Source organism: Ailuropoda melanoleuca, chromosome 1, assembly GCF_002007445.2.
Source record: "Ailuropoda melanoleuca isolate Jingjing chromosome 1, ASM200744v2, whole genome shotgun sequence".
In the NCBI taxonomy this organism is placed as follows: Eukaryota; Metazoa; Chordata; class Mammalia; order Carnivora; family Ursidae; genus Ailuropoda; species Ailuropoda melanoleuca.
This window is the reverse complement of record NC_048218.1, coordinates 78857889-78882361: the sequence shown is the minus strand read 5'-3', so window position 1 is coordinate 78882361 and position 24473 is coordinate 78857889. Positions and strand designations below refer to the sequence as shown.

Sequence of the window (24473 nt, the reverse complement as noted above, 5' to 3'; positions counted from 1 at the left end):
AGAGCAGCAGTATCTCTCTTATACCAATATATACCGACGTAATACCAATACTGATTAAAAGAAAAATAAATAAGACAGTCCTGAAACATGAATGTAGTGGGGTAAACAGGGGAAAATCATTAAGTTGACACTGTTTACATTATAAGCAAAATTACACAGGATAAATGGGATGGATGGCTGTCATTTTTTGCCTACCCAGCATCTCAACCCCTACCTTTGTTTGCAGAGTTGCTGTTGTGTGAGTTTTGGAGCTCTGCCTTCTCCTACAGAAGCTAAAAAGGCAGCAGAAGTGATCAGACAATTGTTCCTTCAGATCCATGCAGGTAGGCTGTGGCCCATGACCCCAGGTTTGGCGAAAGGAGTGCTCTATAGAGGGTTGTTAGCCTGGAGTGAGGACACGAAGCAGCAGCTAGCGACATCTAGTGTCTGATGGAGGTGGTACCAGGAGCATCTAGCATCCCGTGGCAGCAGCACTGGCAGCCTCCAGTATGGAATGACAGCTTTAGGGTGTTAAGAAGTTTGATAAGCATCACTCCTGAGCTCTTCACCGGGTGTAAATACGTAATTTAATCTGAATATTCTGAACTAGCGGGTTAAGGGATAGGAGCATCCTTTATCACGGGGTCAGAAGAAAGGAGACAGTAACACCTTACTTGCTTCCTTGCCAGTCCCATCTTGCCTTGTGGAAAGTGATCATCAAATCGGTCTTGGTGGCAACAATGCCACAGTCCTTGCTGCTTGTACAGTGTTAGTGGATGTCACCTTCGAGAAGAACCCTCCCTCCCCAGTTCTCAGCAGTGCTCCTGAGAGTTATAAATGGGTTTTCTGGACCAGAGAGACAGTTCAATGATTTCCGGCAGGGGCCACTCTGCAACATTATTTGGGGAATTTTCTAGAAGTGCCTTTGAAAACAGGCTCCCAGATTTCCTTCTGGGGTGATGAGGGCAGTGAGGAGTGGATGTGTAGCTACAAGAGTCAAGTCTCCTGTGTATAAGATCACTTGAGGGGGGGTGCCTAGGTGGCTCAGAAGGTTGGGCATTTGCCTTTGGCTCAGGTCACAATCTTCAGGTCCTGGGATCCAGCCCCACCTCGGGCTCCCAGCTCGCCGGGGAGTCTGCCTCTTCCTCTCCCTCTCCCCTGCTTGTGTTCTCTCTCTCTCTCAAATGAATGAATCAAAAGTCTTTTTAAAAAAATAAAGTGTTAACGCCGTAGTTAACGTAGCTGATTCTAGATATCAGCTTAGGCTATGTTTAGTAAGCCTGTTTTAATATTTCCCTGACTCATACTTAAGTTTGCAAGGGAGTCTAAAGTGGAGACCCCCCCCAAAAAAAAATCACTTGGGTAAGTGGTGAGTGAATTAGCCTGCCTGGGTTAAGAGCACCACAGCAGATAAAATGGAAAATGGAAACCTGAGTATGAAAAGAAGTTTTGGGGCCCCTGAGTAGGTAATGTGAGCCACCCAGAGGATGGACTGCAAATTCCTTCAGCTGTAAAATGATTGTTTCTAGCCTGGATTTCACACAAGAGGAGGTGTATCATGACTCTTCTTACAAAGTCAGTGAGATTGCGGCTACTTTAACTGTTTCAAGGGCCGAAAGACACAGCTCTGTAGGTATAACCCAAATCTTCAGGCTCAGATTTAAACTTGCTTTTTCTCTTGCTGCCCTCAGTGTAGACAATAACCACTGTCCAATTGACTTGAATAAAAGCCCTGCCTAGAGCTGCTATAAGGAGACGTGGGATGACTGAAGCTGAGACTTCGCTTCTCCAAAGTGGGTAATCTCGGTTTTTTCCGATGTTCTTCATGACTTCTTTCCCAGTCTTTAGAAAATCTTTTCCTACATAGAATCCTTTCCAGATGTCATTTTAAAGTCCCCCTAAAATCGTACAGACAACTTAAAAAGATAGGTGTATGATTCAAATGTTAGTTTTCTTCTAATTCACTGCGACCTTTTCTATGCAAATCAAAAATCCATCATATCCTCACTGTTTGTACTTCTTCTCTTCATCAGGTTAAAAATAGTGATATTTATATAAGCAGCAGTGCTTTGGAAAGGGCAATCCTTGTTCACTTCATTTCTTTTTGTCAAAGAAGCCAGATTTCTTCCTGATTTCCCCCAAGATAGGCTTGTCTTTGAGACTTAACGGTGAAAACAGAGACACAAAATTCCTCAATATGCCCTCACATGCTTCAATTTTTGTAAACCTTAGACCTTACAGACTCATTTCACACTATTATAATTTCCCCTATATTTTATTCTGCTTTGCTTCCTTTCTATTTGATCTTTTGCAGAATGAATTGTCTTGTGTGCTTTGAATTCTGTAGTACACTGGGTTGTAAGCACCCTCTTATAAATTTTACATTAGACACTTCACATACTGTACATTCTTAAAAGTGTACTCATCATACCATTGTAACTTAAGACAATTTCTAATTTAATTTATTGAAAGCAAGAAATGTAATGTTTTTAGTTTTTCTAGCTACCCTTTCATACTCTGTACAGATTTATAACACCTCCCCAGCATTTGAAAGAAAAAAAGAAGCATTTTTTATGCACATAGACTCATACTATTTTCTAATTTGGATCATGTATACACAGTTTTATATTGTGGTTTCTGTGTCAGAAAAAAATACAGATTTCAATTAGCAGTTTTCAAATTTTTTAATCTTAGGACTGCTTAGCACTCCTAAAGATAATGGAGGACTCCAAAAAGCTTTTGTTTATGTGGATTATTTTTATCAATATTTACCATATTAGAAATGAAAACTGAGAACTTTAAAAACGTTTCTTTATTAAATCACTTTAAAATAACAAGGAAAAATGTTAATGTTAACATTAATGTTAACATGAATACATTTTAAGGCAAAATATATTTTCAAAATTTCAAAAGCTTAGTGAGAAGAGTGACACTGTTTTCTATTTTTGCGAATTTCTTTCATGTCTGGCTTAATAGAAGACATCTGGGTTCTCATATCTGCTTCTGCATTTCATCTGCTCTGACATCACACAGCATACAACCACCTCTGGAAAGTTCTACTATACATATGTGAGAGAACTAGAGTGGAAAAGGCAAGTCACGTCCTATTGTTATGAAAGTAGCTCGGACTTCATGAAATGCCCCAGTGGTCTTAGGCATACCCAGGGGTCCCTGGACCATGCCTTAACAACTTCCGATACAGACTACCATTTTAAAGATTGTATATATCTTAGAATAGGACCCTACATTCTAGGATTCTATAGAGTCTTTAAAAATGATAATAACGTAGGGATAATAATGTATGACAAACGTATGGAACATTCACGCACTAGGACCGTGTATTATCTGATTTGACACACACTATCGCTGCCTCAGAGCCCTGGGTACTAGGATCATATATAAATGTTCCATATATTTAGCATTTATTTGTGGCTAGAGTGATCTTAGTTATTTTGAAAGTAATCTTTGGTTTTGTTTTTTATCTTTTGGAATCTTGCGGGATTCCATTTCCTGGAAGTTTAAAATCATTACCAAAATACACCAGGCAATTGATATCTCATCAGTTTTTCCAAGAAAATGGTGAGCTCGCTGAAATGTAATCTCTGGTTCCATTTCATATCTGAAGCGTTTCTTCTATCTTTTCCTTTGGTTACTGTTTCTCACCTTTTTTGCTTCATGCTTTGGGAGCTCTTGCCATTCAAAGCAGAGACCTCGATCACACGCCTTCTGTATCTTTTTGTTAAATTCTTCTGAATTTCAGAAATGTGTCTCTATTTATCCTCCATGTTGCTGACTGGGTTGTCTCTTCCATCCTGTCTTCTTTTCGTCGCTTCAAAAAGAAGTTTTTTGGCCTAATGCTTTGATTTTAGACAGCGTGTTCTTATTTAACAAATACAATATTTTCTTCTCTAATTTAGATTATTTTCTAAAATTTTCATTTTCTTTAACCTGTTACACATTAATGTTTCACTCTTCTAATGTCATAGAATATTTTCACAGGTTTTGGGTTCAGTGTTAAGTTTTTTTGTTCGTCTGTTGGCTTTGATCAGCGAATTATATTTGCTGATACATATTATCGCTGCTTGGGAGCCCCGGCTACTAAAATTCACCCTCCACGTCTTGTTCAAATATAGAGAAAACTCACCTGGACTTAACCCACCTGAAAGGCAGGTAGGGTAAGGATGCCACTCACAACTTCTCCCTGACTATTCTAGGTGGTAAGAAGCATCTCTTCAAAGTCTAGAGTCTGAGGGTATCCCTGTCCCAGGAGAGACCAGAAAGAAATTCAGGGGCTAGAGCAAACTCTCTGAGAACAGAGCAGAGACCTTCTATGCTGTTCAGTGAACAAGGAGGACAAACCCTAAAAAAAGGAAGCAGAAGCAAGAGCAGGGCACTGTAAGCCTTGTCATGTGATTGGACAGGGAACATCAGGGAATGAATCGCAATGCGCTCAAGCATCTCTTGTGCGGTGACTGCGGAAGATTCAGCTGTTTTCAGGTAGCATTTTCAGGGAAGTGTGGAAAAGCAATGGTGGTTGTCGTAATTGCTCTACTTTCCAGAATTAGCTCTCTAATGGTTTCCAGAAGATCAGCAAAGGTTAGCTATTTACGTATTAATTTAATCTAACTCTGTTTACTTATTAACTTCCTATGGGCACAGTGCCTAACAAGCTGGTATTTTTTTCATCATTAACATCAGTAGGGGATCTTCAACTTTCAATAACAATTTTTTTAGCATACTCTGTTAGAAAAAAAAGTTTTCCAAACCAAACAGCAACAGTCTTAATAGCGTCATTAATAGGTACTGCATACGTTTCCTCTACAAATTCCCACAAATGTAGCAGCTTAAAACAACACATGTTTCTTATCTTAGTTTAGGATACCAGAAGTCTGAAACAGGTCAGCAAAACTGGCTGGGGGCTCTAAGGGAGACTCCGTTTCATGGTCTTTTCCCGCCTCTAGAGGCTGCCTGCCTTGCTTGGCTTGTGGCCACTTTCTCCATCTTCAGAGCCAGCTGGACAGCATCTTTCTCCTCTCTGACCTCCTGCCTCCCTCTTCTATGGACACTTGTGATGAACTGGGCCCACCTGAAAAATCCAGAATAATCTCCCATCTTAAGATTCTTAATTTAGGGCCGCCTGGGTGGCGCAGTAGTTAAGTGTCTGCCTTCGGCTCAGGGCGTGATCCCGGCGTTCTGGGATCGAGCCCCACATCAGGCTCCTCTGCTATGAGCGCTTCTTCCTCTCCCACTCCCCCCTGCTTGTGTTCCCTCTCTCGCTGGCTGTCTCTATCTCTGTCAAATAAATAAATAAAATCTTTAAAAAAAAAAAAGATTCTTAATTTAATCACACTTATAAAGTCTCTTTTGAATGTGAGGTAATATATTCAGGGGTTCTGGGGATTACGACATGGACATCTTTGGTGGTGGTGGGGCATTATTCGGCCTGCCACTCATTACCATTACCTGCCACTCGTTACCACTCATTAAATGTCTTCTTTGTGGCAGGTACTATACCAGAAGCAAGTCATGTAATTTCATTATTTTTTAACGCAACCTGTAGTGATGAGAAAATGGAGGCTGAGAGGAGATCAGAAGACCTCTCTCCTAAACCCCAGGCCAGTTCGTCCAACTATCTACTTGACTTCTCCACTTGGATGTCTAATAGGCTCTCAGACTTAACGTGTCCCTAAGTAAGCTCTTGCGATTCCTCCCTAGAACCTTCCCTGCCATCTCAATAATGGCATCATCCTTTCAGGCCGCCAGAATCACTTCCTCTCCTCTTTCTCGCACATTTCACTTTTGATGGGTCACAAAATCCTGCTGGCCCTCCCCTCAGAACACATGCAGAATTTGACCATGTCTCGCCATTTACATTGCTACTGCTCAGGTGCCAGCTTTCCTCATCTTGCCCTTGGATGATTACAGCAGGCTTCTAATCAGCCTTCTAGGTTTGCCCTTACCTCCAGTTAATATATTTTCAATAGCCAGAGTGATATTTAAAAAACATGAGAGCCTGTGACTCCCCTGCTCAAAACACTCCAATGCCTTTCTGCCTCGTCTAGAAGAGCCAAAGTCGGTTCTATCATCTTCAAAGCCGTACATGATGCAACTTCATCCCTGCATCTCTTCCCCTCACTCACTTCACTCCAGCTGGATCAACCTTCTTGCTTTTCTTTGACACTTCCAAGCACACTGCTGATTCCAGGCTTTGCATTTGCTATTTTCTCCACGTGGAATATCTTCCTCCAGATATTGGCATAATAAGCCTCCTCACCTCTTTCAGGTCTTCACCCAGATGTCGTTTTGTAGGAAAGCCTTTTTAACCCCTCCATCCCTAACATTTTATATTTAAAATATTACCCCTCTGTGCCTAACATTTTATATTCCCACTTTCTGTTTTATGTTTCTCTTTAGCACTTATCTCCATCTAACCTACTATATATATGTGACTCACGTAATAGGTAGGCATATGTGTGAGTATACAGTGACTCCCAGGGAGTTTCACCTCTCGGGTATTCAAGCCCCCTCCCATGTGGAATAGGGAAGACCTCTATAATCAATATCATATATACTTTATGTATACATGTATATTATATATATTATGTATACATGTATATTTTATATATATATAATATATATATGTGTATATATATATAATGTATATACATAATCAATCAGAAAAGACGGTGCATGACTCTAAAGCTAGGTCATAGAAGACACTGCAGCTTTTGCCTAGCTCTGTCTTGGATCACTCACTCCAGAGGAACCCAGCCTCCATCTTGTGAAGACACTCAGGCAGCTCTAGGGAGAGGTCCACATGGAGAAGACATGCAGCCTCCTGCCAAGAGTCAGCCCCACAGGCCATCCATGTGAGGGAGCCAATTTGGAAGAAGATCCTTCAGCCCCACTCAAGTTTTCAGATGGCTACAGCTCCAGTCAGTGTATTGACTCCAACTTCATGAGAAACCTTGAACTAGAATCCAACTAAGCTGGTCCCAAATTCCTGACCCATAGAAATAAAGAAAGAAGAAATAGTGTCAATCAAAACGTGACTCTTTCTTCTAACCTTACTTCAACTGGAAATCTTTTTATTAAGTCTTATGGTATTTGGTAAATCCAGGGTGTCTAAACGTTTTCTAGTGTTGCATTGTTCACATTCCCTAGTGAGAGAACAACCTTTATTTGTAGCTAAAATCTTAAGAGTTGTGAAATGAAAAGTTCAATCATTTCTACACTAAAACTTAAAAACTTTCTGTGATAATTCTGGTTTTAATTCTTGTTTATATTACAATTTCTAAATTAGGTCTGAACTTAATGCACCCTATGTGAATACCAGTGTCCGTGCATGGACACTCGAACTATAATAAAACCTTATATATAATTGGTGCTTTGTATACACTTTCATTTAGAAGACACTCCCATGTAGTCTTCATGGTAATGTCTGAGAAGCTCTCAGGGAAGGTACTCTTCCCATTTTACACATGAGAAAATTGATTGTCAAAGAAGTTAAAGTATCCTCTTAAGATTACACGTGTAGGGAATGGCCAATCTAGAATTTCTCTACATCCTAGTTCAGTTCCTCACATTGCTCCAGACGGTTGTTGGCAGGGTTTGTACTGACCTGAGGTAATTAAGTCAAGGGCAGCAGGAACTCCAATGAGTCTGGGGAGAAGCTGGGTTCCTCTTGCACCAGGAAGGAGTCCTAATGTGACTTCTGGGAAGCCAATTTGAGCCTATCGAAGTTTGAAGGTATGAAGATCATAAGAATGAGGTGACCTGTAGAGTCAAGGCAAGCATTCCCCTGGATTTCCCACACTCTCAAAAGCCCTGTTTCATACTATTTGGCAAGAGTTTCTACAGGGCAAATTTAGTGCACACTCTACTTTAGTTAACAGAATAAGCAGAGCTGTGCTGTCCCTAAGTCTTCATGTTGAAGCACATCTCTAGCTTCTTACACGTTTTTTCTCTGATCCATTATGACCTGTTTGGGCCAACAAAAATGATACTCTCCAGAAACAGCTTTATGGAGCCCTAAAAAAGCCAGGCAGCCAAGAAATTAAAAAGACAACCGACAGAATAAGAGAGAATATTTGCTAATCAGATATGTAGAATACATAAAGAACTTTTTCAACTCAATAATAAAAAGACAATCCAATTAAAAAGGGGCAAAGGATCTGCATAGACATTTCTCCAAAGAAGAGATACAAAATGGCCAGTAAGCACATGAAGAGATGTTCAATATCGTTAGCCATCAGGAAAATGCAAATCAAAACCACAAGATACTACTTCACATCCAGTAGGATGAGTATTATAAAAAGACAGACAATAACAAGTGTTCGAGAGAAGGTAGAGAATACAAAACCCTCATATATTGTTAGTGGAAATATAAAATGGTACAGTCACTTTGGCAAACAATTTAGCGGTTCCTGAAAGGTTAAACATAGAGTCACCATATGACCCAGCAATTCCACTCCTGGATATATGCCCAAAAGAAAAGAAAACATATCCACACACACACAAAAATGGTTCATGAATTTTCATAGCATCATTATTCACAAAAGCCAAGAAAATGGAAACAACTCAAATGTCCATCAATTGATGAATGGAAGAAGAAAATGTGGTTTATCCATACAGGGGAATATTATTAGGCCATAGAAAGGAACGAAGTACTGATAGTGGCTACATGGGTGAACCTGGAAAACATTATGCTCAGTGATAGAAACCGGTCATAAAGGACAACATATTGTATGATTCCATTCATATGAAATGTCTAGAATGGGCAAACCCATAGAGACTGAAAGTAGACTAGTGGTTGCCTAGGACTGGGGAGAGGACAGATGGTAGGTTACTCCTTCGGTTACAAATTTTCTTTTTGGGATAATAAAGTGTTCTAAAATTAACTGTGGTAATGGTTACACAACTCTGTGAATATGCTAATATACCATTCAACTGTATAATTTAAATTAGTGCATTATATGGTATTTGAATTATATTTTAATAAAGCTACTATGGAAAAATAATCAGGCAACCACCTCTGTCCAGACAAGACAGTGAGCTTGAATCCTTTACCACATGCCTCTCCTGGCTATTTAACAGTGGCTAAAGCTCGAGGCATCTGGGTGCCTCTGTCAGTTGAGTGTCTGGCTCTTGATTTCGGTTCAGATCATGGTCTCAGGGTTGCAAGATCGAGCCCTGCATTGGGCTCGTGCTAAGCGTGGAGCCTGCTTGGGATTCTCTTTCCCTCTCCCTCTGTCTGCACCGCCTGCCACCCCCCCACATCCTGCACACATACACATGCCCTCTGTTAAAAAAAAAAAAAAAAGTGGCTAAAGCTCTGTTAGTCATCTTCCAGGTACAGGATGGGAGGAGAGTACTTTAAAGCAGACTGTCATGTACCCACATTGTGATGCCTACAGCTCCAAAATAAATTTTTGAGCCTCAACCACACAAGGCTTTCCTAACAGTCAGTCATGACTTTTTCCACCACTGTTCATCCCCATTCCATGACTTACTATTGCTCATAACTTAGATCTGCACTCAGTGTGCAGAAGGCATATAATAGGGACACAGAAAAAGGAGCACTTATGATATATGTCTTTATTCATAAGCCTTTATAAAAATTAAAATGCCCTGAGGAAATAGTGAAATAATTATGGTATATCTATAAGACAAAATTATGCAGCAATTTATTTAAAATGATATTTTTAAAGACTATTTACAGTAAGATTAACAGCAAATTTCTCATCAGAAACCATGGAGGCCAAAAGGCAGTGGGATGACATATTCAAAGCACTGAAAGAAAGAACGTGTCAAACAAGGACTCTGTACCTGGCAAAACTAGCTTTTGAAAATGAAGGCAAATTAGGGGCGCCTGAGTGGCTAAGTCAGTTCAGTGTCCGACTCTTGGTTTGGGCTCGTCATGATCTCATGGGTTGTGAGATCGAGCCTGAGCTCTGAGCTCAGTGAGGAGTCTGCTTGAAGATTCTCTCTCTCTGACCCTCCCCTGACTCGTGCACACATGCATGCACATGTGTGCTCTAAGATAAATAAATATATTTTTTAAAAAGATAGCAAAAAAAAAAAAAGCTGTAAGAAAAAAATATTAATTAGGAAAAAGTCCAGAAGAAAACAAAATAGAATGCTAATAGTGGTTATTTCTGAACTGTAAGTTTATGGGTGATTTTAGTCTATATCTTTATAGTTTCCTGTATTTTCTAGTCTATTACAATGATCAATATTATCTCTATCCTTAGAAAAATATGTTACTTACAAAACTGTCACCATTGTAAGACTGGTATCATAGACCTCATCTACAAACCCAAGAGCCCAAATTAAATCTGTTTACGGAAACAAATGATGTATAGTTTTGTGCTATTTTTGAACAGGAAATTGTCTTCATAGGTACTGATAATTATGAGGGACCACAAAACTGGAACCTTTGAGATAGGAAATAAAATTTTAAAAAGTACACATACTCAGGATGATAGGCAAAATATTTCATAGCTCACACTGCACAAGCATGGCTCTGAGGAGCCTGACCTGAGTCATACTACTGGAGCAAGGTCCTGGGGGCCCAGTACAGACCCAGGAGTTCCCCTTTAGGTGGTGGATCATGGGGAGACCCAAGGGATAGGGTTAGGGGAAGCAAAGGAACAGTCACAGGGCTCAGGCTAATACCCATGAGAATGGACATATTTCAACAACTACTATCCCGGTGCTGGTACGTAGCAGCTGAAAAACCAGTGTTAAAAATATATGAGTTGCCAGCCAGTGACCTGACCCTTTAAAACGATCACCTCTGGGGCTTACACAGCATTTAGAATTTGCCTTAAAGTCCCCCACACGAAGCCCCTAATGGAGCTTTAGCTGTTACCTCTGCGTGAGCAATCCTATAGTGACAGCCCAGGGCCAGCTCCAGTCCCCCTCCTAAAGCCAGGCCTTGAATAGCTGCCACGGTGGGCTTCTCATTTCTCTGTATTTCATCTACTACATGTCCCAATACCAAGCCAGGTTTTCCAGGTGCACTGAAGTTGTGGATATCAGCACCTAAGGACACAGACAAGGAAAAAGAGAGCTGAGAAAGACTTGGGTTCTGTTATATAACAATAAGGTAACAGATCACTCTCAGGGCCCATGAAACATTTCATCGTTTGGTTGGACACACAGTGAAGAAAAAACAGCCTGGAAAATGTAGAACAATATGAGAGAAAATCCCCAAATCTTTATCAGGAATCCTGTAATTGTCTAAAATCTAGTTTTCCATATGATAGGCAGCCACTCACCCTTTAAAAAAATTAAGGGGTTTCTAGGTGGCATAGTCAGTTAAGTGTCTGACTTTTGGTTTCAGCTCAGGTCATGATCTCAGGGTCCTGGGATCGAGCCCCACATCAGGCTCCATGCTCAGCGGGGAGTCAGCTTGAGATTCTCTCTCCCTCTCCCATTTGTGTGCTCTCTCTTTCTCTCTCTAAAATAAATAAATAAAATCTTTAAAAATATTTTAAAAAATTAAAAAGCTCAGGGGCACCTGGGTGACTTGGTTGGTTGAAGGCCTGACTCTTGGTTTTGGCTTGGGTCATGACCTCAGGATTGTGAGATCAAGTCCCGGGTAGGGCTCCACACTCAGCAGAGTCAGCTTGAGATTCTTTCCCTCTCCCTCTTCCTCCACTTCTGCCCCTCCCCCTGCTCGCACATGCATTCTCTCCCTCAAATAAATCAACACATAAAATCTTAAAAAAACAAAACAAAACAAAACATTAAAAAGCCCAAAGAAGGGGAACAGAGATTCTGAGGTTGAGCCAGCCCTTCCTATTTTTTTTGCATGGTGTTGTTCACCAACCCTATTCACAGCCATTTAGACCCGTATCTTTGTTAAGAGCATAAGTCATTACAACATAAAACTTCAGCATGAAACACACATATTTATGAGTTATATGTTCATCAACCAGCTTGGAATTATGTTTTCATAATAGATTTTTTTGTGATCAAGAGAAGTAACAACATTTATTGGTTTTCCTAATCATAAAAATAATACATGTGGGGCACCTGGGTGGCTCAATTGGTTACACATCTGTCTTTGGCTCAGGTCATGATCCCAGGGTCCTGGAATCGAAATCCAAATTGTGCTCCCTGCTCAGTAGGAAGCCTACTTCTCCCTCTCCCTCTGCCACTCCCTCTGCTTGTGCTTGCTCTAATAAATAAAATCTTAAAAAAAAAACAACACGTGCATTACAGAAAATCTGAAAAATATACAAAATAATAAAGAACATAAAGACCACCTAAAAAATCATCACACAGTGGGGTGCCTGGGTGGCACAGCGGTTAAGCGTCTGCCTTCGGCTCAGGGCGTTCCCGGCGTTCTGGGATCGAGCCCCACATCAGGCTCCTCTGCTGTGAGCCTGCTTCTTCCTCTCCCACTCCCCCTGCTTGTGTTCCCTCTCTCGCTGGCTGTCTCTATCTGTCAAATAAATAAATAAAATCTTTAAAAAAAAATCATCACACAGAGATAACAATGCAATATTCTAGTGAATTCTTAGTTGTTTCCCAATTCATATGTGTAAATGGCTTTGTAATCTTCAGTAAATTATTTATTTAGCCTTTTAATCTTAACACCTATCTGTTTTTTTTTTAATAACATCTATGGTTTCTTTTTTTTTTTTTTTAAGATTTTTTATTTATTTATTTGACAGAGATAGCCAGCCAGTGAGAGAGGGAACACAAGCAGGGGGAGTGGGAGAGGAAGAAAGCAGGCTCCCAGCGTAGGAGCCTGATGTGGGGCTCGATCCCAGTACGCCAGGATCATGCCCTGAGCCGAAGGCAGACGCCTAACGACTGCGCTACCCAGGCGTCCCCTTAATACTTATCTTAAATTACTTACAAGAGAATTAAACGAAAGTCTACTATAATATATATTTAACAATATTGAGAGCATTCTATAACATCATTTTTTAAATATTTTCCTTTTCTCACATAACATTATAAATACTGAGCATTTTCCCTATAGCATTATCTATTCTTTAAAAACATTAGGGTGGCTTAGTTGGTTAAGTGTCTGCCTCTGGGATCCAGTCCTGCATGAGGGCTCCTTGCTCAGCAGGGAGGCTGCTTCTCCCTCTGCCTGCCTCTGTGCTCTTTCTCTCTCTCTGTCAAATAAATAAATAAAATCTTAAAAAAAAAAAAAAAAGCAGTTCTTTCTGCCCATGGGTCCTGTCCCTGTGCTTTAATGAGACCACCTTTTTGCACCCAAGTAAGTAAGTAAATAAATAAATAAATACATTAAGCTTGGTATAAGTTAAAAAGTTAAAATATGAGTATTTCATATTGAGCCTATTCATCTTTTTGTTTCTACCTGCTCCTTACCTAACGTTGTTTTTTTCTTACCAATCCAGCGTATTCACGTTTTAACCTAGTGTTATTATTATTGTTATTATTTAGATTCCTTTTTGGCTTAAGAAAAACAAGATCTATTTCAGCCTGCATTTCAGGCCTATCAATCCTGTAACTTTATATTTAAACGATTTTCATATCCTAACAGCAATTAGCACATATTGGATAATTACTTTACATCGGGCACTGTGCTAAGTAGTTTCATATACTCTCTTATTTAATTTTCTTAACACCTAGATTAAGTGTGTAACAATCCCCATTTCACAGGTCAGGAAGTTGAGGCTTTGAGTTGTTAAGTGGCTAGTTCAAACATATGCCCAGTTAATCACTGGTAGAATAAGGATTTGAACTCAGACAGTTTAACTACATAGCCTGCATTCTTTTTTTTTTTTTTTTTAAGATTTTATTTATTTATTTGACAGAGAGACAGCCAGCGAGAGAGGAAACACAAGCAGGGGGAGTGGGAGAGGAAGAAGCAGGCTCCCAGCAGAGGAGCCTGATGTGGGGCTTAATCCCAGAACACCGGGATCACGCCCTGAGCCGAAGGTAGATGCTTAATGACTGAGCCACACAGGCGCCCCCATAGCCCGCATTCTTAAACGTTATACTTACATCCTTCTACTTGCAGCGTAAGGTTAGTATTATTATCCCATTTTACAGAAACCAAGGCACAGACAAGAGTTCAGTGATTTCACTTTTTAATTGTTTTTTTCTGGCATATACAAATGCAATTAATTTTTGGATATTGATTGTATATCCAGCAAAATTCTCATATTAATTCTAACAATTTTCTAATAGATTATTTTGATTTTTCTGCAAACCCTATCATATCTTCTGGATAACGAAGTTTCATTTCTTCCTTTCCAATCCCTATACCTGCCATTTGTTTTTCTGGGCTTACTGGGCTGACCAGGGCCTGGAACACAATGTCAAACAGAAATGGTGATAGCAGTTAGCCTCGTCTTGTTCCTTTCTCATAAGGGAAGCTTTCAATTTACCATTTTATTTGATGTTTGCTGTAGGTTTTCCAAAATGAATTAAGACATTTTCTTTCTATACCTAGTTTACCAGTTTTTATTTTTAATACATGTCAAATGTTATCAAATTTTTTTCTGCATTTCTTGAAAAAAATCACGTTTTTTTTCTCTTGCAATCTTTTAATAGGATGAAATACATTAATCTTCTAATGTTCAACCAATCTGGTATTTCTGGGAAAAAGGTGATGTCTTCCATTTTTTATATGTTGTTAGATTCAATTTCATAATATGTTGTTCAAGATTTTTTGTATCTAGGTTTATGGATGAAACTGGCCTTTCATTTTGCTTTTTTTTTTTTTTTTCATTGTAAATTTCATTCGCAAATTTTGTTTTTTCATACTGGCCTTGACAGCTGTTGTACCAAGGTTATGCTAGCCTCACAAAATGAATTGGAAATTGTATTGGATTGAACCTATGAAACTTATTTATTTAGAAATAGGGTCTTTGCAGATATAATTGAGTTATAATAAGATCATACTGGATAAGAGTGGATCTGTTATAAGCTCAAGGAAATCTGGACACAGGGGAGATGGCCATGGGAAGAGAGAGGCAGAGACAGTAGTGAGAGAGCAGCAAGCCAGGAAACACCAAAGGTTGCCAGCAACCACAGAAGGCAAGGTAAGATTCTTCCCTAGAGCCTCTGGAGTAAGAATGGCCTTGCAGGTATCTTGATTTTGAAATTCTACCCTCCAGAACTATGAAAGAACAGACTTCTGTTGTTTTAAGTCACCTACTTAAAGTCATTTGTTACCGTAGCCCTAGGAAACTAATATGGGAAGTGTTCCCTCTTTTTTTACTCCCTAAAACATTTGTGTAAAATTAGAATATTTTCCTTGACTTTTTAGTTAGAGCTTGCCAAGAGTCATCTGGGGCTGGAATTTACTTTGTGAGATTTTGATTACTGGCTCAATTTCTTGAATGGTTTTCAATTTCCTCTTGAGTCATATTGGTAAGCCATAATATTTCATAATATTTTATCTTTTTCATAATAAAAAATATATTTATAATAAATTTTTTCATAATATTTATCTTTTTTAATGGTTATGGCATCTGCAGTGATACCCCATTCACCATTCCTTATATACATCGTGCCTTCTCTTTTTTTCTTGATCAATCTCTCCAAAGCTTTGTCAATTTTACTAGTCTTTCCAAGAACTAACTTTTGACATAGTCTTAAATCACATTTGTTTCTATCTCATTAATTTTTCCTCCTCATTATTCCCTTCCTTCTACTTCATTGGGTCTATTTCACTGCTTGTCTTGTTAGTTCCTTGATATAGATGCTTAGCTCGTTATATTTCAGTCCGTTTTCCTTTCTGATAAATACCTTTACAGTTATAAATCTCCTGCTAAGTTTTGCTTTAGCTGTATTCCTCAAGTTATACATGTTGCATTTTCACTATCATTGAGTTCAAAATATTTTCTAAATTCTATTATGATTTCTGTTTTGCCTCGGAGATTATTAAGAAGTGACTTTAATTTCTAATTCTAGTTATATTTTTGTTACTGATTTCTAGTTTAATTGCACTGTTGTCAGAGAATGTATTCCAAATGAAATTTATTGAGAAGCTTTGTGGTCCAGTATCTGGTCAAATTTGTAAATGCTGAGTTTTGAGAAGAATGTATATCTTCCATTTGTTGGGTGCATTGTTCTATATAAATCCATTAAGTCTAACAACTCATAATGCTTTTCCAGGAGAATAACTTCTCCTGTCCTTGAGCTCTAACTACACTCTCTCTTTTCTATCTCCTTTCTTACAAAGAAATAATCAAGTTCTCCATAATTGGGATCCCTCTCTCCATGCCACAAAGTCACTATCTTGGACTCCTGACGTCAAGTGTTCAAACAACAAGTAGGCCATTTAATAACTGGTTAACATTTGGCACAGTATTTTAATCTCTCAGGCTTATCCTTCTCATCCGTAAATGGAGATGGTTGGATTTACTGAGGATTAAAATATAATACATGTAAAAATACTATTTTCATTATTAATAAATAAATAACCTACACAACTGGCAAGGTAGTTGGCAATTATTATAATGACTAACATTTTTACATTTCCTTATTGTCACGATTCCAATATCTGGCTCTTCTCGGGTTTCAGTTAACATACACTAAATTCCCTTGGCTGCAGTAAGATCACATAGGCCCTCCCATTCACATGACTTTCGTCAAAGAGCATAAACATATTTAATTGGGAAAAGAAGAAAAACTGTCACAAATACCACTGAATCTCCATTTCAGATTCTTTTGCCATATTCAATATTTTTGCATCTTCATTGAAGAACCCAATAAAGATTGCCATGGTCGCTGAGATGGGTGACCCTCAGGAGAAAAATGAACTCCATTTCAAGTCTGTGTGAAATAAACAATAACATTTACTGAACATCTGATGCAGGCAGGCACTGCACTAGGGACTTTCAGATATATCTCATGCAACTTCCCAGAAACCTGTTAAGATAGATATTATTACCTACTTTCGTTTTTTTAAAGATTTTATTTATCTATTTGAGAGATGGCAAGCAGAATGAGACAGCAAGCATGGGGGGGGGAGAGGAAGAGGAAGAGGGACAAGCAGACTCCCCACTGAGCAGGGAGCCCGCCTTGGGGCTCCATCCCAGGACCCCGGGATCATGACCTGAGCCGAAGGCAGACGCTTAACCGACTGAGCCACCCAGGCGGCCCTACTATCTACCTTCTTTTTTTTTTTTTTTTTAAAGATTTTATTTATTTATTTGACAGAGACAGCCAGCGAGAGAGGGAACACAAGCAGGGGGGAGTGGGAGAGGAAGAAGCAGGCTCCTAGTGGAGGAGCCTGATGTGGGGCTCGATCCCACAACGCTGGGTTCACGCCCTGAGCCGAAGGCAGCCGCTTAACGACTGTGCTACCCAGGCGCCCCAGCTATCTACCTTCTAAACAGAGAAATTGAGGTTTCGGAGATTACAGGGATTTGCCCAAGCTCACATAGGGTGGAGAAATATGCAGAGCAGGTTTGTACCAACACACCTGCTAGTGTTAGTTAGTGTATACTAGCAGGTATAACACCCATCAAGCCTGGCACTGAATGTCCGCCAAAGACCCAATCCAATAAAAAAGAGAGTAAGGTCAGAGTCTTCTCTGGGTCTTTTCGTGACTCTGTCTCTCTACAGTGTTCCTCATTCCCACTCAACTCTCCCACATCCTTTACCCACTCTAAGGCATTACCCCACAGAGACAGCTCACGCAGTATTGGTCTCAGTCTGTGGCTGGTTTCCGGAGACAGTGGGAGAGGGTTACAGACTGGTTACCTGCAGAGAATTTGCCATCTGCTCCACAAATCACAATGGCTTTTACTGTATGGTCTGTTATAGCTTTCCGCAGTCCCTCTTTTATTCCGTGGACTACGGCCGCACTAAAAGGAAAAAAATACATGAGGCATTAGAATTTAATTTCTACCATCTCAGAGTTTTTTCCTTTTCTAACAATGAAAAATGGAACACACAATGGATAAAAACCCTAGTTACTTACTATTCAGTTTTCGCTACTTTAATCAACTGATAATATATATGTTGGGGCGCCTCGGTGGCTCAGTTGGCTAAGCGTCTGCCTTAGGCTCAGGTCATAATCCCAAGGTGCTGGGATCGAGCCCCATGTCAGGCTCCCTGCTCAGTGGGGAGTCTGCTTCTCCTTCACCCTCTGCCCCTCCACCCCACTCATGTTCTCTCTCTCACTCATTTTCTCTGTCTCAGATAAATAAAAATCTTAAAAATATAATACATATGTCAACTGTGAATTAAACATGAAGCTAAATAAATAAATAAACGTCTTAAAAAATAGTATTTTCCTGAACTTTGCTATAACTTTGACCACTTAGAAGCAGCGCTCATCAATTTTAAAATATTATTGTACATTCTCTATGTACAGGAAAAGGAGTTTACAACATCCTAGGAAACAACAAAATACCACACTAAGATAAGTGCTGTAATAAAATTACAAAGAAAGTGATGTGGACGTTCACAAAGAGAAGAACTTACTTACAATTTGTCATATTAGCAAAATATAAGAAAACTGAAATTGTCTAAAAGAAACAACCTAAGAGATGTGTCAAGGGCTTCAAGTTACCCCAAATATCCAACCCTCCCCACTTTCTTCCAAGTATTAAGCATCTAGTCTTTAGCTGGATACATGACTGCCTAAAGTAAAGACTGCATTTTCCAGCCTGCTACGCAGGGAAGACAGTGTAAGGCATTAAGTTCTGACCAATAGGATGGCAGCAACTGTGGCAAGAATCCTAAAGGATTGGGTATGCTTTTCTCTGTTCCTTTTCTGGCAGGAATGGGGATGTGATGGCTAGATCATGGGCAGCCGTCATGGACCAAGAGGTGGAAGCCGAGTATTGAGGATGGCAGAGCAAGAGATAAATAGATGGGGTCCCTGATGATTGTGGAGCAGTCATGCCATTCTAAGACACTGCTGTGAAAGAAATCAACCTTGTCTTGTTTAATCCGCTACTCTCTTGAGTTTTCTGTCTCTGACAGCCAAACCTAATACTAACTAAGGAGGCAAAGGCAAGGTCTGGGAAAGAAAAGACATATAATAGACTGCTAAGTTTCATTGATGAGGGAGTCATCTACAGAAGAGAGTCAGGATTGAATGAGTCTGCCAAAGGAAAAGAGAGCTGGGGGTATACACCCTCACTGAAGAAGTGGGAGAGGCTCAGCAGAGCAATTCAGTACCAAGGGAGGCCAAAGTCACAAAGATCAAGAGAAGAGAATTTGCCAAGAAGCAGAGGATCAGTAAGTGGCAGGGGATGGTGAAGGAGGAGAACCTGGGAAGTGTGATGAGGAATTGCTTAAAGGAAAAATGACAGAACCAGAATCCAATCAGTTTGTACTGGAATTTTAAGCATTCTGGGTAAAAGGTCTGTTCTAGTATACAGGGTGAAAAAAAAAATCTTAAACACACACACACACAACCACAACAAACTCCTAGAAAAGCCAGATTGTTCAGACCAGCAACTATGAGTTAAAAACCTCGGGAAATAAAGGAGATACTGGTATATATTAACTCCCTTTTACCTAGTTACTTTTCATCATTTAACCTAGAGGAAACCAAACCAAACTTCTTGGCTTTGACTGCTTAATTAGAAACCAAATCTGCTAGGAGTGCCTGGGCTCAGCTGGTTAAGCATCAACTCTTGATCTCAGCTCAGGTCATGATCTCAGGGTCATGGGACTGAGTCCCCCACACAGTCCCCCCACCACATCCAGCCCTACATGAGGCCCCACGTTGGGAGTCTGCTTGAGATTCTCTCTCTCCCTCTGCCCCTCCCCCTGTGCTTGCTCACTCTCTCTCCCTCTCTCTCTAAATAAATAAATCTTAAAAGAAGGAGGAGGGGGAGGAAGAGGAAGAAGAGGAAGAGGAAGAGAGAAGAAGAGGAAGAGGAAGGAGAAGAAGGAGAAGAAGGAGAAGAAGAGGAGAAACCAAATCTGCTAATGAGATTTGGACCCATCCAGAATACTCACAAGTCCAAAAGGCAAGTATTTCCTCTGCATAAATAATGGCTGCAAAAGTAGCCAAAATCCGTGCTCCTGAGGACAAGAGGCTGGCTTCCCCCATTTCAACCAAACTCTACTGTTTTATTTCTCATGGTCCTGCTAATTTTGCAAAACTCAAACAAAGGGAAATGAAAATGGTTGTAAACAGATACAGCTTTACTAGATTCAAGCTGAGTAAAGGGCCCACAGCCTTGTAGCAATGATAAGTTTACAGGGGTTAAGAAATTATTTTCTCCCCTTAATATTGTCCAAGTATGGAGAAATCGATTCTAGAGTAAAGATCACATTTTCATGGGGGCTGACCAAAGTTCGTTAGCTTCCGTGATTTTAGGAAGTCTTTCCTGTGACAGTTTTTTTAAAACCAAAGGTCATCAAATCAAGTTTGTAACTTGTGACCAGAGTTTTTTAAATTAGAGAAATAGAAGAAAAAAATAGAATATGACAAACTAGGGGCGCCTGGGTGGCTCAGTCCTTAAGCGTCTGCCTTCGGCTCAGGGCATGATCCCAGGGTCCTGGGATCGAGCCCCACATCGGGCTCCTCTGCTGGCAGCCTGCTTCTTCCTCTCCCACTCCCCCTGCTTGTGTTCCCTCTTTTGCTGGCTGTCTCTCTGTCAAATAAATAAATAAAATCTTAAAAAAAATATGACAAACTATATAACATATAAGGGTAAGGGTTTTGTTTGGTTTGGTTGGTTGTTTGTTTTTTAGTAGGCTCCACTCCCAACACAGAGCCCAGTGCAGGACTTGAAGTCACAACCTGCCCCCCCAGATCAAGACCTGGGCTGAAATCAAGAGTCGGACGCCTGACAGACTGAGCCACCCAGGCACCCCATAAGGAAAGGTTTTGTTCCACAAAACTGTTTTCAGTTATGTATGCGTATGTGTGTGTATTAGGCTGCTGTGTAAAACACAGGAAGCATGAAAGCCATTGTCTGAGAGACAGGCCTAGTAATGAGACATATCCTACACTGATAAAGAGGGCTGCATTCATGGAAGGAAACTTGGTGGCTAAACTAGCAAAGGATTTAAACTATATGTTTGGGAAAAAAAAAAATTCAAATAAGAACCAGTGAGCTAGGAAGAGATAATTTCCCATACACAAGTAGCAAGGGGAAAAGGAAGGAAAGAAAAGTATAAAGAAAAGAAATAGGGGGAGCATGCCTGGGTTGAAGCCCCACATTGGGTGTGGAGATTACTTAAAAATAAAAATCTTTAAAAAAAAAGAAAAAAATAGGCAACCTAAATTTGATGAACATGCTGGGGTATGTACCTCCATGTAAAATACAACTTCAGAATGGGTGCCTGGCTGGCTCAGTCGGTAGAGCATGCGATTCTTGATCTCGAGGTCATAAGTTCCAACCCCACATTGGGTGTCGAATTACTCAAAAATAAAATCTTAAAAAAATGTATGCATATAACTTCAGAAGAAGACAGAAGGAAGGACGGGAAAGCATTCCCAAGTACAGAAAGCCTGATGAAGCTGAAATAAACCCCAGGCAGCAGCGCCTGCTGGGAAGGACTTCCATGACAGGGAGCTAACACCTGTGCAAAGCCAGTGCACGGTCCGGGCATAACCAGCACATTATGAGGTAGAGACAAACATGTCTCTTGCAAGGGGAGAGGGGCAGGCTAAATACGAGAAACGTTTAAAGTTGTTATGAGAAAATATTTCTAGTTATGGGTATAAGACTGTGAAACTTTTTTCCCGATTTCAGTGATGGGCATGGTTTGCCGTTATGAGCAGAGGCTGACGCAGTCCTAATATCTAGTATCTCCAACTAAAATACACACAAGTCCAAAATGGATATGTAATCATTTCACTTCTGTTTTTCTTCATCAAAACCAAAATAACAGATATTTTGCTTTTTTTCCTGAGAATTGCAAGTGGACATATTCTTGTAGGATTTTATTCCTGCACTTTTTTTGTATTATTAAATGCAATGACTTATATTAAAGATAAGAATTACATTAATACTCATGATAAAATCAAATCTGATGACACTAAGGTAAAAATTCAGTTAAAATTAGCAGGCCTCCTCATTCCAGTCTCTTTTTTGCTCCAGCCCTATGTGATAAGAACGTTGACCAAAGGCCTTTCTTGCCGTTTTATATAATCTTTGTAAATTATAATTTGTTAATCCCACTCTCTGAGGATGGGTGGTTCTTTCCTGGGCTGATGGATCAGTATCCTTTTTACAAAAATATGCAAGAACCAAACCTATATAATTAAACATTTTAAAAATTAAAAACAGAAAACCACCAGTTTTGAAAGCAGGGCTGCAAGTACACCTCACACATTTTTGTGAAATGTTTAATAAGTAAGGCGCTTCACGACGAAGTAAAAGAAGATAAACTGCACACTCGTTCTTCAGGAAATGCTACTGAACAGGCTTACTCCAAACATATCTTCCACGGAAGCACCAAGGCCTTGAGTTTAGAACAGATCAGGAGAGAGAACTTTGCATTTCTGCGCCACACCACATTTCACCTGTTTTCACTGCCTTGGCATTAATGAGGGCCTTTTTTTTTTTTAATTCTTTTTCTTTCTTTCTTCTTTCTTTTTCTTTCTTTCTTTCTTTCTTTTTTTTTTTTACAAATGTGAAGCCACCTTCTCATCAGATTTTTAAATCTTTCCGTCACACATTGTTAGGGTGGCCTGGACTTGAGGTTGGGAAGTGAGGGATCAAGGTCTAGCCAGCATTGTTCACCTTTGGAACAGAACGTACACCAGAGAAGTCAAAGCTGGTAGCGAGCAGAGGGGCTGAGCACGAAGCTGGCACGGCCAACCCGGATTCGAGCCCAGCTACCCCCCACTTAATAGCCCTCCGTCTGCCTCTGAGCCTCAGTTTCCTCACCAGTGAAGCAGGGATTAGAGTTCGCGGCGAACGTTAACCAAGCTAACTTAAGCACAAGGCCCTGGCATGCGCCGCGGTTCCATCTGGGCCAGTGTCTTCCTGCGTTTAAACCAGCAGGGGGGTCAAAGCCTCAGAGCAGGCAGGCGGGAAGGGCGCGCCGTCCCCGGGGCCGGGGGCCACCGAGCCCGTTACCTGATGGCGTTGACCGGCGGGTTTCGGAGGCGGATCAGCGCCAGGCTGTTCCGCAGCCGCGTGTACTCGGCCATGTCTCCCCGGTCGCGGAGGTCTTCTCCGCTCCCCCGCGCTGGGCGATGCCGCTTTCCCCCACGCGCTGGGCCAACCCGGCGAGGAGGGGCGCCCGCTGACCAATGCGAGCCCGGCGCCGCCTTCCACCGCCCTCAGCCGCCCGAGGCCCCGGGCTCCGCCGCCGTCCCTCCCACACGCTTCTCCTCCTCCCCGCCCCAGCCCCCGCGCTCCGCAGGTGCTTGTGCTCTCTTTGCGTGGGTTCCCATCACCACGTAGATCCGGGGGGACGGTGGAAAATAGGTGTGATTGCCAGCAAGTCGAAGTTTGCAACCCAGCCTTCGCTGGACAACTTCTGGGTTCACTAACTTGGTAGAGCAGTCATCAGTGTTCATCTTCAAGAGCCTTCTTAACAGAGATAGATACCTGGGGTCTTACCGATTAGGTGATAGGACACGCGCTTGGAACATAAAATAAACGCACGATGAATTTCACCGGTATGGTACCAACCACTTACAGAACAGTAATTTTATCTGTCTTACTATAACACAAAACCTAGTGAAATGTATGGGTATCTTGTCTGCCCCAACCTTCTTTTTTCTTTTTAAAAAAATATCCCCAGTGTTGTTGAGATATAATGGACATACATCACTATATAAGTTAAATGTGTACAGCATAATAACACACATAGATTGGGAAATGATTGCCCCAATAAGTTTAGTTAACATTTGGCATCTCATATAAATACAAAATAGACAAAAGGAAAAAAAAAAACCCTCTCTTCTTCTGTCATTCCTAAGGATTGTGATTTCTAATATTTCATTCATCCATGAATTGAGCAGCTATTATGTGCTAGGCCTGGGCGGGAGACTAAAGATAAACCAGGCCCAGCCCCTTCCCTCCAAAAGTGCACCACTGAAACAAGGTTTTTCTAGATGCCATCAGCCCCTGGTGGCCCTCACAGTCCATCACGTGGTCCTAAGGCAGTCTGGAAGTTTCAGAGGAAAACAAGACAAAAAAACGGAATGATTTCGTTCACTGATGTTTCGCAAATCTCAGCTAGGATTAGGGACTATTTTCATACTCTTTGACCTCTTGGAAATAAAAACAGGTTCCAAGTCCTAGGAAAGTAGGATTGCTTTGAGGTCCTGGGAACAAGCAGCAGTCTGAAGGTATCCAACCCATCAGGGACAGCCAGTCTAGCAAGGACAGCCCTCATTTCTAGTGGCCTCCCAATCACAAACAATCCAGTGGACAAAACCCAACTTCTACAGGCAATATCAATCTCTGATGCCTCTGAAAATTTCAAGTGATATAGTCTTTTTTAAAGGATAATGAATTTTTAAATTGAGATCTAACACACCATCCCATTTATCCTTTTAAAGTGTGCAGGGGCGCCTGGGTGGCACAGCGGTTAAGCGTCTGCCTTCGGCTCAG

At 40.7% G+C, this 24473-nt stretch overlaps 1 protein-coding gene across 1 annotated transcript in view; it reads right to left on the bottom strand.

The window, feature by feature from the left end:
* Nucleotides 1-23213, bottom strand: part of EHHADH (enoyl-CoA hydratase and 3-hydroxyacyl CoA dehydrogenase) — a 47339-nt gene extending 24126 nt beyond the window's left edge. Inside the window, exons 1-4 of the mRNA XM_002915670.4 lie at nt 22986-23213; nt 17689-17792; nt 10853-11025; nt 7601-7712 (exon numbers count right to left, since the gene is read on the bottom strand). Coding sequence (XP_002915716.1) covers nt 7601-7712; nt 10853-11025; nt 17689-17792; nt 22986-23059 — 463 coding nt within the window. The 5' untranslated portion in view covers nt 23060-23213. The remainder of the gene's footprint in view (nt 1-7600; nt 7713-10852; nt 11026-17688; nt 17793-22985) is intronic.
* Nucleotides 23214-24473: the final 1260 nt, after the last annotated feature.